This window comes from Botryllus schlosseri, chromosome 8, assembly GCF_051294905.1.
Source record: "Botryllus schlosseri isolate E-star chromosome 8, Bs_hap1, whole genome shotgun sequence".
Lineage (NCBI taxonomy): Eukaryota > Metazoa > Chordata > Ascidiacea > Stolidobranchia > Styelidae > Botryllus > Botryllus schlosseri.
The window spans coordinates 5,678,601-5,693,257 of record NC_137243.1 but is presented as its reverse complement, the minus strand read 5'-3'; the positions used below and the strand labels follow the sequence as shown (position 1 = coordinate 5,693,257).

Genomic DNA, 14,657 nt, shown 5'->3' with positions numbered 1-14,657 from the left:
TCTCAAATGGATCTTGTCACTTGTAAATCGGCCCATAGTTGCCACATCATGCTCCAAATGTACGCCTCAAAAACGATTCACTTTAAATTATAATTATGTAAGAAATTGAATATCATATTCATATCGAAATAAACCCGAATATTTTCGGCTGACACTCGTCAGGGATAATCGTCAGCAACTAGTAGAGAATAGGAAAGAGCATTGTATATTAAAAATAGTATCACAAGAAGAAATACAGGTCTGATCAGTTCGAGGTGCCGGTGTCGTGTCATTGCTTGCCAATAACTATAACGACAGTCTGCGCTGCAAATTTCGTTGCACAATTCGGCTCCTAGCTTTCAAGAGCAAGATTGATTTTTCCTCTCTTCCTGCATAATCCGATAACAGAATTCCTATTCATTTACTGATATACTCGTTTTGCGACCTGTTGTTTATTACCGATCCAGTTGGTTACAACAGTCTGCTCGCCGCCTCCATAATCTGTTAACTGTTACTCATGCAATATGTATGAGCCTATCACTTTCAAACGAATTTGAATAGACACCATAAATCACACACAGGTCGACTTCAGAATTCCGATACCCAAGTGTTGGAGGTTTACCTAAGCTCCTCCTCGCCACCTCATCCGCGTAAACGGTGTCTTACAAAAAACCTTGAGGTGGGCCGTGCTATAATTCGGCAGTTACGGAAAAATAATGAAGAATATCGGCCTGGTGCACATGGCCATAGTAGTCGACAAACACTATGGATACCACAAAACAAACAAACATGGGCTACGTGCTCGACTTTCAAACCGTACGTAGACTACTTTACGAATCACGTGCTGAAGAAAAACGTTTCAAATTCATAGCGATCGGGTTTCATTCATATTTTGTTGTCGGGTTCGGATGTTGGCCTGCCTGCCACTAATATTCGGATATGATTACGCGATTTTATTGGACATCTGACATTCGTTCCATAGCATGTAATTGGTTACATTCGTCGTGTGGCATGACCGCCGCACTGTATAAACAACATGTTATGAGACCCGTTGCCAAGTACCGATATAATTCGCAGTTCGGGCTTTTGCTGATTTGTTTTTGATTATGTTATGAAACGCCAGACCTATTTTGCAAGAGAACCGGAAAATAGATCATGAGGTCTCAAGATCGTTCATTATTGTATAGTTCGATCGATCGAGGTGCCGTTGCTGCATGACACGGATGACAAATATGAGACAAGCCTTCCTCGGCATGAATATATATATATATATTATACCCTTATATATATTCTAGCCCCTGCGAAGAATGTACGATTGTACATTGTAAAGGGGAATCAGCTGTATGTGATGTGATATATAAGGATTACAGGCTTTTATAAGCATAAGGATTAAGTGAGAAATCCTAATTGAAAATGTACAATAGTTCGTTTCGAGCAGGCTTAGCCCCGAATAATATCCATATAACATGACTCCGTATCACAGTCGGTGGAAATAAACAGTTGGAATCCTTTTGTTCCTTAGTGTATCCACTCTATCGACTCATCCTGTGGTCGCAAATCTACACGTTTGCTTTCTTAGTCGAAATACAGCGCGTTGTACTTTTAGACAGATTTGCAACACGCCTATAGCGAGTTATTGCGGTTGTTGTTTCAGTCAGAAGTATGAGGCGTCACGAGGGAAATGGGAAGGCCGCGTGGAATAGGCGAACGGATTCCGCATCATTTTCCCCCGCAAATCAATACCGAGTGATATACATTTTATTACCGTACTGTGAAACTAATCTAACACGAATTCACGAGAACCCAAGTTGAGAGTTAATCAGTAATCACGGAAGGAACTTGGATGCCCGATACTTCTATCAAACTAAATTTTCTTAGTCGGGCGCAGCATTGCTAGCGCCTAGCTATAACAATTTCGTAATTGATGTAATAAAATATTCTGATGAGTTCCATCCAAATCTTTAATGTATTATGGTAATTGTAAATATACTCCGGTGGCAGCAAGGTAACTCAAAACGGAGTGAAATAGAAATACACGACTGAACTTATACGGTACAAGGGATGCACTGAAGCTATTTTCATGGGCAAACAGCTCCATAGATTATTATTAATTGGTAATGTCGTCGCGGCGGAATGAAAGTAGCTCCTGTCCATTTTTTCAAAACTTGAGATCCATTTTTCAAATTTATGGAGAATCAAGTTTGTAAATTTTCATTTTCTTTTCGGTCATGTTTATTTTTATTACATTGTTACAAAGTTGATCATGGTCCAGATATAGCCGGAAGAAAATGAAAACTTTTAAAGAGTTAATTTTCTCCTAATGTGTAAAATGGACACGAGCTAGTTTGATTCCACAGCGACGATATACACAATATCTCAACCGCACGCGTATAGGCCTTTGTACTCTATAAGGGTTCACAGGTTGGATCACTGAGCACGCAGGATAATGCATATAAATATGATGCTCATGCGATGTGACAGCCGGTGAGCTAATCACCAGTATCCCGGGAATTGCGGCTCTAACCGCCGCGCAGTGAGGAGGTGGTTCTCCGCATGCTTTGAAACCGAAAGCTGTGACCCCAGACACTTTTTTCGTGAGATATATCGCACAGCAGTGCAGTCTCGATAATCGTTAAATTTCTTTCTTCTAGTGGAGTCGTTCTTCGCCAAAATATGGCTATATACATGTCGGGGGAATCTCCGATGATTGCCAGAAGGATGGACGGTGGCGGTAACGATCTCAGCGAGAAGAAATCGAATGGTATGTTCTCTCGCAGCAAAGCCTTGGCGGGCAGGGGCCAGCTTATCAAAACGTACGTCAAAAAGCAGGAGAGCGATGCTGGAAAAGGTATATCTATTCGGAATTTGGCATGCTCCAAGTGCATATATGCTATATAACATACTACCAACCGATTTACTTGACTTTTTCATTCAACTGCATAACGATTCCCTTGCACTTTCTAGCAGACTTGAACAAGTAGATAATTCCGGCTGTCAAACTATCCTAATTATAGCAAAATGCCGGTTCTCTAATTCTAATCTAATTTGTGAAATATTTCTTATCTGTAAATAACTGTATAGTGGGAAACGAGCCAAGCTTGCTGTACAAACATTTGCCATTCTCGTGCCGACGAGAAGCGACTGTGATTTGATATGTACTTAACTTGAGTCAATTTCCCAGATTTCCCTAATTCAGTAATTCTAATTATGCTCTAATTTGGAAACACCTGTGCAGTTATAATTTTAATCCTAATCTAGTATGGAAAAACTGTATAGCTATAATTCTTATCTAATTCGGAGAAGCCGAAAATTTTCTAGTCTTCCAGGTCTGCTTTCTATTATTACTGCCAGGTCATCAGGGGCTAATATACTATTCTAGTCTTATAGCTGTGAGATTCAACGTAGGATCAGTTCTTAATTCCATTTTTCCCACGCTCAATGATTCCCTCGTGATACTTTGTCTCATATCAGTCTGGAACTGGGACATATCTTCCTGCTATAGTCAGGTACATAAAGTGCGAGGGTGCTATGTCATCAGTGGATGACATTTTGGTCAGTTAAACTTACTAAATCGCTTTAAAGTCGAAGAGTCTTAGCGGCGACATGTTCCCGAATAGCTTCGTTTTTTGCATGTTCAGTATAGCGCAAATTAATTTTACATCACATTTCATGGTAAGGGATAGGAGTGACGTATATTTCAGGTACGCTATACTTTTACTGTGAGATCTGTGAATGAGCCACCTATATTGAATTCAGAAAGTGCGGGTGTCACATGACAGTGACACATCAGCTAGATATTATACAAAAATTATTATTGATTCCGAAAAGCAAAAATGCGATTACTTTAAGGATATAATTTCCTAGTCAAGGAATATTCGGAGTAATATGCTTCTTTTGAACATCCGGTCACGAGATAGATACTTTAGCAAGCGACACTTGAGCATATGATGGTTAAAGCTAGGACTTCAATTGGATTCGAGTTAGATATAGAATGAGATTTAGGGTTGGGGCAAGGTTTGATTTCGAGTTCGTTTTGGGGTTGTCAAGTCACATGCTCAAGTCCCGCATGCTAAAGGATAGTATGCTCATGCTCAAGCTCAACAGTCGTTTTTCATTGTGTCGCGTGCTGAAATGTCGGACGGACCGTTTGGACAGCTTTGTTTTCATCATGTCCTTAAAATACTCTATAATTTGTGTTGATTTGGTAAACAATTTTGGCCCCCCTTTGAGCTTCGTCCTCCCACCCCAATTGGAGTTTGGGGTGCGGCAGTTACGGTCCTGCATACGGTTTATATTAACCTAAACCCCTGACTAATAGCTGCATTGTGTAAGATAAAAGACTATGAAATTACTTGTGATCATCACGCATCTTCGGCTTGGCATAGACCAGTGGTTCCCAACCTCTTTTGACTCATCGCCACCTTTTGAAGCTCCACACCGATCATCGCCCCCCTCCCACCCCAAATATTGGGAACCGAAAAATGGGCATACAAACTGTAATCACCGGCGAGTTGACTAAAATAGGTCAACTTTCCGGTTCGACTTCGAAGTTACACTTTTACATCTAAATTTTCGTGAGTTGACTAAAGAAGATCATTTCTCTGACTTGACTCCAATATAACCGTTTTAACGCGCCATCGCCCCTTTATCGCTGCGTTCGTTATTTTATCCCCCATCGCCCCCTTCGTCCGTTGTCCCCTCCTATCGCCCCTTCGTTATTTTCGCCCCTTAGACTGCCAAATCGCCCCCTGGGGGCGATATCGCCGACGTTGGGAACCACTGGCACAGACTAATAATATTTATGTTTAATTTACGTTGATAATATGTACCGCTACGTTGTTGAAAATCAAAATTCACAATTACGATGGGAATTGTTTCGATGAGGCGTGAGTAGAGAAGTTCATATGCCAAGTTTCATTGCAGTGGAACATCTCCAATAAACTTGCTGTTGATGTGTACACAACCGTTCCATTAAAAGCGGCAAAGGCTTGGCTGCGTAACATAAATTTACAGACGTGTTTACCGTGGTTTTTCACCGCAGATCATATCTAGAAATCAGTCACATCCAAAACGATTTGTATTGCCGTGTCCCGAATTCACGCACGTCGCGAATTTAGCCGGAAGCATCAAAGGATAACGTTCACTCAAACGCTGCCTGCTGGCGCATTTTCCGAAAATCCCAGTGTGCGACTGTGCGTATGCGTGATGAATACAGTTTCGCGGTGATTGCCAATTACACGTGATTGAAAGTGTGGAATTGGCAAATGTAAGATGTCCATAGCATTGTATGAAGTCAAACTAATGTAGCGGCGATCGGTTCATTGGTTGATTGGTTCCAAATATACCAATGTGTGTGTGTGTGCATAGACTTCGATTTATCGATTGAAAGTGGTTGGTTAAATCAGATAATTTTCCAATCTTATACCTTCCATTAAACTCCCAACGTTCACAATGCATCTCATAGTCGATAGTCACAGAAAAGCTTCTTCCCTCATTCAACCCAAAACTGTCTTTTTTACGCAATCATGTTAAACAGGACCAAGTCATGAGTGTCAAAACACGGCCACAATGATTCTGACAACGCCGAGTTTGATATAGAGAATTCTTTGTTTGTTTCCTCGCTTATGCATCACATCTGAAGGTGAACGACATGCTTGAGTGTTGCATCAATCGAGTCAGAACCAACGATATAAACTTGTATTTGACTCGGGCTAAACACAATATTCAAGGCATCATTTGTTTCATTGATGTCCATCGCGTGTATACGTTGCTCGGTAAGATTGTACTCTGTAAATTGTTATAAGAGTATCCAATACCGTCATGATTGACGCGCTGTTTGCTTAAACATCTAAAGACGTGGTATAGTCCTTGAATGTCGCTGAAGCATACAAGCGTTGACAGAAATTTATTCGACGACATATATGCCGCTAATACCTCGAATAATATACTGCACTTTTCGTGGTTCATGGCATCTTGCTATATAATTGCGTACAAGCGGTTGTTAGTAACATAGTCTCTTGATCGCCGAAGAAACAATAACGGTCGCTACTATCGTAACTGTGGCCGTGGGTTGCTTCTTATAGTTTGGATCAAAAGTTCCGCGCATAAATATTTTGATTCGCGGCGGTGGTTTTACGTGTGAAAATGCTGTACATGACATGCGCAGAGTGAGTCTATTGTAGGAAATGTATAACATTTTTGATCGCGTATACCGACCCATGGCTGAAATGAATTTCCCTGTCCGTTAGTGCTTGGAATCACACATTCCTGAAGTATCCGCTTTCAGAGATTACTGGAAAATCGCATTTAAGTGAGACGCTCAAACGAAGTTGTACGTAGCACGTAACATTTGTTGATATTGTCCACGATCGTTGGATAGCCGATAATATCGAGTTCATCATTGAATTCTGTTTAGTAAACTGAATTGTATGTGACACCGTTGAGATTATAATCGCAGTATGTCTCGTACACCATATCTTATTGTTACATTTGTCTGGCGTACGCCGTACGTTTGTATTTCAAAGAAAAACGAGAAAGAAAATATGATAACAAGCCCACATCGCACACAAAAATGGCTGGAGAAAATGAGCGTGCATTGAATCACGCATTGTATGCGGTGGTCCGCTGTATACAAATCCAAATCGTGAAGTTACTGTGGTTATTTTGAGTAGCTACGATTCATTCTGCGGGGGTTGCGGGCCGTCTGCGAATCAACGTAATCTCTCGTGTTCTGGCGTGGAGCTACGCCAAGTGGAATCAGTTCCAAATAAATCCGTGCGTCAGCCGCCGGTTGGAGTCATGCAAGATCGCGGATCCCTATCGAGTTTTCGTGCTCGTCGTCAGGCGTCGAACGAATAGGAATAGGAGTACGACGTTTTATATTTTTGTCCTTGATAAACGTAATTAATATAACTGATAAGTAGGGTAATTTTTTGACATGTCAAAAAAAAGGCAAAATTGTTGCGTTGGGTCAAGAAATGTCAAAATTGCAAACAAAGTCAATCTTTTTTACAACCTGCATTTCGTTTGTATCGTAGATTTTACACTGTCGGGGAACTTATCATTTGACATTTTACAGCTTATAGCCTATTTTATAGGCCTACCGTTGTAGACGGTCCATTGCCTGATCATTGTGAATCATAAATATTCGGATAAAACAAATTGGTTGACATGGTGTTATCCTCAACGTACCGCAAAATCCTAACTGAAGCAAGACTGCGTGGGTATTGCATGGTTCTTATATCAAGAAGCGCATTATGAAAAATTGTGATGTAGACACCATTGTCAAAATGAAGCAACACGGTTTGTCACCGGCAGTGCACGCACGCACAACTTCAGTGTTGTCAGTCAACAACTGCTACTGTTGAACGATGTTCCTCCATTCTTGGCAAGCTAGTTAGTAAGGACATACACTTTCTACCCGAGAATGTAGGAAAGTATCTTTCATTGTACTAGAACAGATTTTAATTATTTCTACTATAATGCGTGATGTACCACTGGAATTCTTCATAGAACCAGATTTCGTTAAAATCAAGTTTTTTTCATGAAAAAAATTTGTCAATTTTTGAGTCAAAAAGTTTTTTCATACCGAACTACTTCGTAAGGTCAGACAGTTCGACCCAGAAATTAAGATAAGTAGTACAATTCTGACATTATGTAGGAAAGCACCTAAATTTTAATTTTCAGGTCAAAATCTTCCGTTTTTTAGGTTAAAAACTGCCCTTCTGATTAGTGATGTCACTTGCGTATTGGACTTAACTTCGAAATTACGTTCGGAATCAAGTGTTATGCAGTTCCATCGCCCTTACACCATCCACTGGCATTCAATTGACACGGTAATACCGGTATACCGATATTTCTGTGCTGGACATATCGACCTAGAGTCACTTGATTCAATAAGATATGGAAATAGCGGATAACTGGCGACGATAAGACCTGTAATAAATGTAGACCGCAGAGCATTAGCAAATTATTGATTCTAATTGGAAGGGAAGAGGGCAGTGTGTCCGTGAATGTATGAAACCCAAAAAATTGTTTGGCGGCTCTCATAAGGTCATTAAAGCTATGCTGTCCCAAATTATGACCGATAGTGCATTTTCAGCACATACGACAGCCGCTGGTGATCGTCCACTCAAATGCATTCACGCAAATACAAAAGATAAGTGGACAATAATTTGATATTGCAATTGCAGCAATCTATGCATACACTTTCAAGGATTGCAGCGTCACCGAGTCCGGGAGTCCCAAGAGTCTTCCAAGGGAACCTTATTCATCATTTTCCAATCATGTACCACCACCACCATCACCAATAAGCATGTGTATATAACTATATATATAGATGTGAACGTCCTAGCTGCTGGTTATAGGACATGTACTGTGTGACCCTGGAAGACATGATTAGTCAGAGTGCATACGAAAGGTGTTCTTACTATTTATAGTCTTCTCGGTCATGCATCGGTTAAATATAGAGCGAAATGTTGGTCGGTTATGCCACCTAAAATTAACACAAGCAAGTATACACATGGTTCAGATCCTTCGTGTTTTTCACCAGATTACTACGGCGACCGTGTTCGACTCAATATATCCGGGCTGGTGTACGAGACTAGATTAAAAACGCTACGAAGATACCCGACGACCCTTTTAGGAAATGAACAATCGCGCGAGGCGTATTACGACAGTAACACGGGGGAATACTTTTTCGACCGTGATCGACAGACCTTCGACTCCATTTTGCGATTCTATCAAACCGGAGGCATGCTCATCAAACCAAGTGCGGTCCCAGAGGTACGTGCTTGCGTCATTTCGGCGTTTTCATGGCGGGGTTGCGGTGATGCCGCGACGCGTTTGAACGGCAGGGGTTGAAGGCCAAATAAACAAGATATTAATGCATCGAGCGATGTTTGTTATCTTTTTCAACGCGATATTATGCAGTAAACAAACCTTACCCTAAATGATCCGCTTATCATTTTTGCGTATATTATCTGTATTTATTGTTATAAGTTGTTGAGCAATGTGTTTTAGTGTAAATAATGTAACGGTCAGAGATCTTTTGGAAGGAAGAATCTCCTCCTCTACAAACAAACCATGATATAACAGGAGTTGTTAATTCAAGTCCTAAACCTTCCGGTACTAATTTGGTCCCTAGTTAGTTTAATTGAATATTATATTCATATTGAAATAAACCTGAATATTTCGGCTGACGCTCGCCAGAGCTAATCCTCAGCAACTATAGTAGAGAAACGGAAATAACATCATATATCAACAATTGTACCACCAAATATGTCAATAGGTTGGCGTATGTGCCAACAGAAGAAGTTCGTGTATCATCTATAACAGTAGTCGGGAACCTTTTTCGTCCGAAGAGCCATATTGGCCCAATTTTTCCCATCTTAACTCCCAAAGAGCCGTACATGTCAATCAACTGTTACGTCACAATTCAAAATTCGTGACGTCATGGTAGCACATGGGATTTGTCGTGTGCGCCTCATTTTCTCTGCAAAAAGTCGTAATAATCATGCTGGTAAATGTATTCGAGCATGCGAAATTTCAGTTACGAGAACGTAGATTCGTCGTGATGCTCCTTTTAAATAACGACAACCCATGATCACATGCGTAGGTGGGCCCAAACATGATCACTACAGCAGTAGGCCTATATACCCAATGTGAGGTGTGATACATCAGTGACGTGGGGTCATGGGCGGCAAGCGAGGTAGTTCGTCACCTGTCGCCAGGATGAGTGAACGAAAATTGTGAAAATTTCAATTACTATTGGTATTTTCTATCGCTGTTAATGAATGACTGAATTTTGAACATTTTCCTTCCAAAATTAGGTGACTTGCATATTTATTACTCGAAAATGTAGCGCGATGCGATAGGTAAGGCACAGACGGGCCAAACGTCGCCATTGATACCGCAATTCATCGTAAATAGCTTAGAATTTATAATTAACTGATGTGAACTGAATGCAACTGTTGCACTGATTCCGAAAATCTAAATACTGATCGACTTCTCAATTCTCAAAGTTTCGACGGGAACGTATAATGTTGCGCTACACGCCTACATTTTATCGCTGGTATTACAAAGCGACTTACCAATCAAGAGCGTGGATAGCTATGGCGTTGTTTGTAATTGTGAATGTCACTTCCACTGCAGTTCATTTCGCGGCGTAGATCAGGAAGACGTTGTGTATATATTTGATAACTGCGTTGTTATTCATGGGCATGGGCATCGCCATGTCTGCTATTTTCTTTGATCAATCAACGTTTCATGCAATCCAAGATTTCGAGTCCGGTACATCGAATTCGCAAGTGATATTGGTCTCCGACGCGACAGTAACTTAAATTCGGGTATTTTGAAAAGGACAGCCCAAACGCCTAACCCCGAAGACGGCACTGTCTTTACCTGTCAAAGACATGTTTATATACGGTCACTAGAATAATTATTCTGGTCGTGATGAAAATTTACTAACAAGTTGCTGCAATATTGAGCAATTCAGTAAAAAATTATATAAATTTGGCAAAGAGCCATATCTTATGCCCAAAAGAGCCATATATGACTAGCGAGCCACGGGTTCCCGACCGCTGATCTATAATATTACATTGCGCATAAACGATCTCCATACGCTCCGAGCATTCGACATTTGATTCCGTTGACGTCAGATATAGTGATACTATTCTTGATATGCCAAGTTCTTCCGAATTCTCTGCTAGTTGCTGGCCATTACTCCTGGCGAGTGTCATCCAAAAATATTCGTGTATATTTCGATATGAATGTATTATTTAATTGTTTATTGATGTTCTGAACCTCCAATAAGCGCTTCAAATAGCTAATTTAAGTATACTCTTGACAATAACCAATTTTTATTATAACACTGAAAATGCTAAGAGCATGTGTAATCGGATCAGTTGGCCACAATCAGAGTCATACATTAAATATCTTTAATACCATGTCCTGCACCGTGAAGTGGCCTTTAATATTATGTTCATGTTTTAATGGTATTTTCCTTGCAGTTGGTTGAATTAAAGAAATATTTTCCTCTCTCTCTCTCTTTCCGGTCTTAGTGCTCCAGAAATTAATCTACGATTGTAACCATTGGCCTTCTTCGTTGTCTATTTATGGTCAGGTGGTATTTATCTCTGAGGTGCGAGACAACATCTGGGTCTTAATGGACCTTTTTGGTTGACTTCAACAAGCAATCTGCGTATCCCTGCGCTGTGCAAGAGATAACAATTATGATTCCTGAGTTTACGATGTTACTTGAGAACCCGTAAACTCGGATGTGCGATTCAAATTCAGATCTGGTTTTGTATTACTTCTGGTATTCGCATACACAGTTTGCGAGACATTAGAGATGCGCAGAATTGTGATATTGGATTTCATCCGGGCAGGAATCCGCCAAGATGTTCGGACATCGATATGATCTGTCGGCTTTACTTAGCAACATATTTAGATGTCGGGATAGGGACATGGTCAAGAATGGTCGAGAATTCATATTTATATAACGGTCCATTGTTAACTTTGGATCGTGCGGTGCTATTAGGATGAGAATGTTGAATGGAAATCGGGAATTTCATTTCGCATGCAACCCCACTTGATTTAGAATCTAAATATAGTAATTTGATCAGCATGGGTCTTATCACTTGAAAATCAAACACATGCACCACATCTTTCGATAATTTGTGTCTTCATTTGGTTCGGTTGAGGTTTGCGCCATTGCGTATATTGAACAACACTTGATGCGCTTGCGTGATGATATGCGAAATTCTGTCATTACTGTATAGTTATAGTAAAACATACTACCAATGTTCAATGGACATTGGACAATACATACTTTTTATATCGATTTAAACTATTTGCATTGTTGACCTATTGAGCAGTTTACCTGGTTACTGGACGTTTGAGCACCGTGATCGATGGCCAGTATCAATATTTCATCTGGTCAAACACATTTATTTCAATCATACCGATAATAAGTAGGCGTTTCAATTTATCCTAGTTCAATTTATCCATACAAACCATGTGGCTGATCGCTATCTGTTACCTAATGTATTTTCCCCCCTAACCCATTGATGGTTTGCAACTCTGGACCGCGCGTCGACAAGCGTTATTTTGAGTCCTGAGTTGAATCAGGTTATCCTAAATGACCCGTGTACGTATAGATATCAACGTTACCGGTTAATGTATACTACATAGAGTGGGGTTGGTGACCTTCTATGTCAAATTATAATGTCTAAAAAAAATTCACTTCAACTTTAAGATCATATCGGAATATAATGACGTTGAATAGTTCTACCATATGATTGTAACTGCGGACCTTGTGTCTGTGAGCAATATGTTACTGGGGTTAGCCAATTTGTCTTGTGTCCATGAAGTTCATAACTTGAGCCGAGTTTCTTATAGATGCAAGCACAAATGATATTAGTGAATGCTTGCTTTTTCCGTGCCATACTTCTTTTGATATGATTTGGTAAACAAGTTGAATTTATGTCAGCATACGACTCCCAATATTTCTGGTTCGTGTAGTTCAGCAGTTCACAAATGGGGAATTCCAGTGGAATAGACAATGAAACAGAGTGCATGTTATATATTGATATTTCCGTTGACAATGCCAACTGAAAAACCAAGTTGCGGGTCGAAATTATAACCATGCAGGTCGAGAATGCAAAGATGTTTGGTATTTAGGCATCTATGCATCTCATGGGAAAAATCAATAAGCCAGCCTAGCCAGATGTACTGACTCACTAAATCGCGCTAAATCTACTATAGCTTATTATCTTGTATCATTCGGTTGTGTTGTGTTGCGTTCAAAGATACTTTGACAACAGATTAAATTTCACTATACTAACTCTTTGGATCATGTCTATTCGTGCGAATGTCGACCTGGCAGTGTCGCGGACGTGAGGTATCGGAAATAATGCGAATCAGTTGGCGTTGTTAGTCGCTCACGGGAGACCTTTTATAGGGAATTGGATACTTCCACGTTGTCCTCAGGCCGAAATGCGGTGTATGTTTGACCACGTGCTAGACTCATGCGTTTCAAGTGCTGCGAGCCATTGTATAGGTCCGGCTAGCTTCGGGCGAATTCAGTTCACGTATTTGGAGTTATTTCATGTCTCGGCGCGCGTCTCCCAGTCACAAAGCGTCAACTGTCACGTCATCGCTCAATGAGCATGTGCATATGGAGTGTCGCCACACATTTAAGCGTTGTGCGTACGTATAGGCACGTTTTTATTAGGAAAGAATACATCCTTCTAATTACCCTTTCTAAACGTTTAATCTATCAAGATCGCACCACACTCGATTGAGATCGTATGAATGGTCCAGCATATTATGGTATCAGCATTTCAGATTTAACATTCCCCGTGAAATCGACCTAAATCCGTGTTTCAGAGGCCCGATGTCACTGGTCACGCAATAACTCGAATGCCTGTCTTTTTAAATCTACTCCAGCCTTTGTAATTACGACTTAACCCCCTGAGATATCGCGGTTGGATCTGTCATTCGTTATTGGCACTTCTGCAATCACCCTTCGCATTAGAATGTAATCAATCCATGCAAACTTGATCAACTTCTTTTGTGTGGGATTTCGCTCCGATATTGATCGCACATTTCATACTGTGTGAATATTTTTAGTACCATTTCCGTTGTCCGATCGCGACGTTAAGGTCATAATGACACAAATGAATGGGACTGTTTTGTGCAATGTGCATTTACGTGAGCGATTACAGTAAGTACATAACGTCGGCCAAATCTGTCACGGTCTGGCCTATTATATAATAAATCTGATCTTTGGCGCAACAGCCGTTCAATATTGATTACATAACGAGCCCATTATACGAATTCGTAATGAAAAGAGGTTAGGTTAGGATAGTTCGTTCGATCGCTGTGATAGAGATGATATGGGTAAACTGCTGTAGCCCACGGGTCAGGTCTGGGTCAGATCTGTCCTAATCCAAATGGTAATCCAAATCACTAATCCATTTCGTGGCATCCCAAGTTTAAGTCTAAATCCTGTAATGCCTTAACCTTCCTTCAAATGGCACTGTACATTGGAAATTGTATGTTAAAATCGAAATCCGAATCCATTTACTCACAAGTCGTAAATCAAATTTAAATATTATCCAAACTACTTGTACAGTCCGTAAAAGAAGATGTAATACTTTACTGAGCACTTCGTAGGTTGTGTGGCCCGCGAAGGCCACTGAATATCTAAGGGTGGAGAATAAAATGTTAGATTATCCGGGAGAACGCTGATCGTCTGATTAAAACTCTTGATCGTGGCGCTTAAAGTTGAATAAGATTTCATCAAGGATTATCCCGACTAGTCTGGTTAAACTTTGAATCCAGCGAAATAGCTTGCCGTGATTTATAGTTTTAGTCATACGATTAGTATTCTCCCGGATAAGCTAGCAAACATCTTCCACCGACGAAAAATTTTGCCCTGCCCATGGATAGAGAATGATGCTCTCTCCTTTCCTGTTATGCTAGGAAATCTTCTTCAGAGAAGTGAATTTCTACAAATTGGACCAATTTCTAAAAAGGCCCGAAAGCGAAATCGCCGCCGAAAGGGAATTTCACGAATCCAAGATGCCGAAAGGCCGAAGAATGAGGAAAGTAAGGGAAATAAATTATTACTCTATACTAAAATACATCGCGTTTCAATTAACAATTCATAGTTG

The 14,657-nt window shown here is 40.4% G+C and overlaps 1 protein-coding gene across 2 annotated transcripts in view; it reads left to right on the top strand.

Annotated features, from left to right (window-relative positions):
• LOC145444293 (potassium voltage-gated channel subfamily A member 1-like) overlaps positions 1-14,657 on the top strand; it is a 34,135-nt gene that overhangs the window by 2,909 nt on the left and 16,569 nt on the right. The window contains exons 2-4 of one of the 2 annotated variants that reach the window (XM_080322237.1): positions 2,631-2,827; positions 8,531-8,763; positions 14,467-14,592. In XM_080322237.1, the coding sequence (XP_080178363.1) occupies positions 2,631-2,827; positions 8,531-8,763; positions 14,467-14,592 (556 nt within the window). Of the gene's footprint in view, positions 1-2,630; positions 2,828-8,530; positions 8,764-14,466; positions 14,593-14,657 lie in introns of those variants that run through there. The other variant, XM_080322238.1, reaches the window with a different exon arrangement.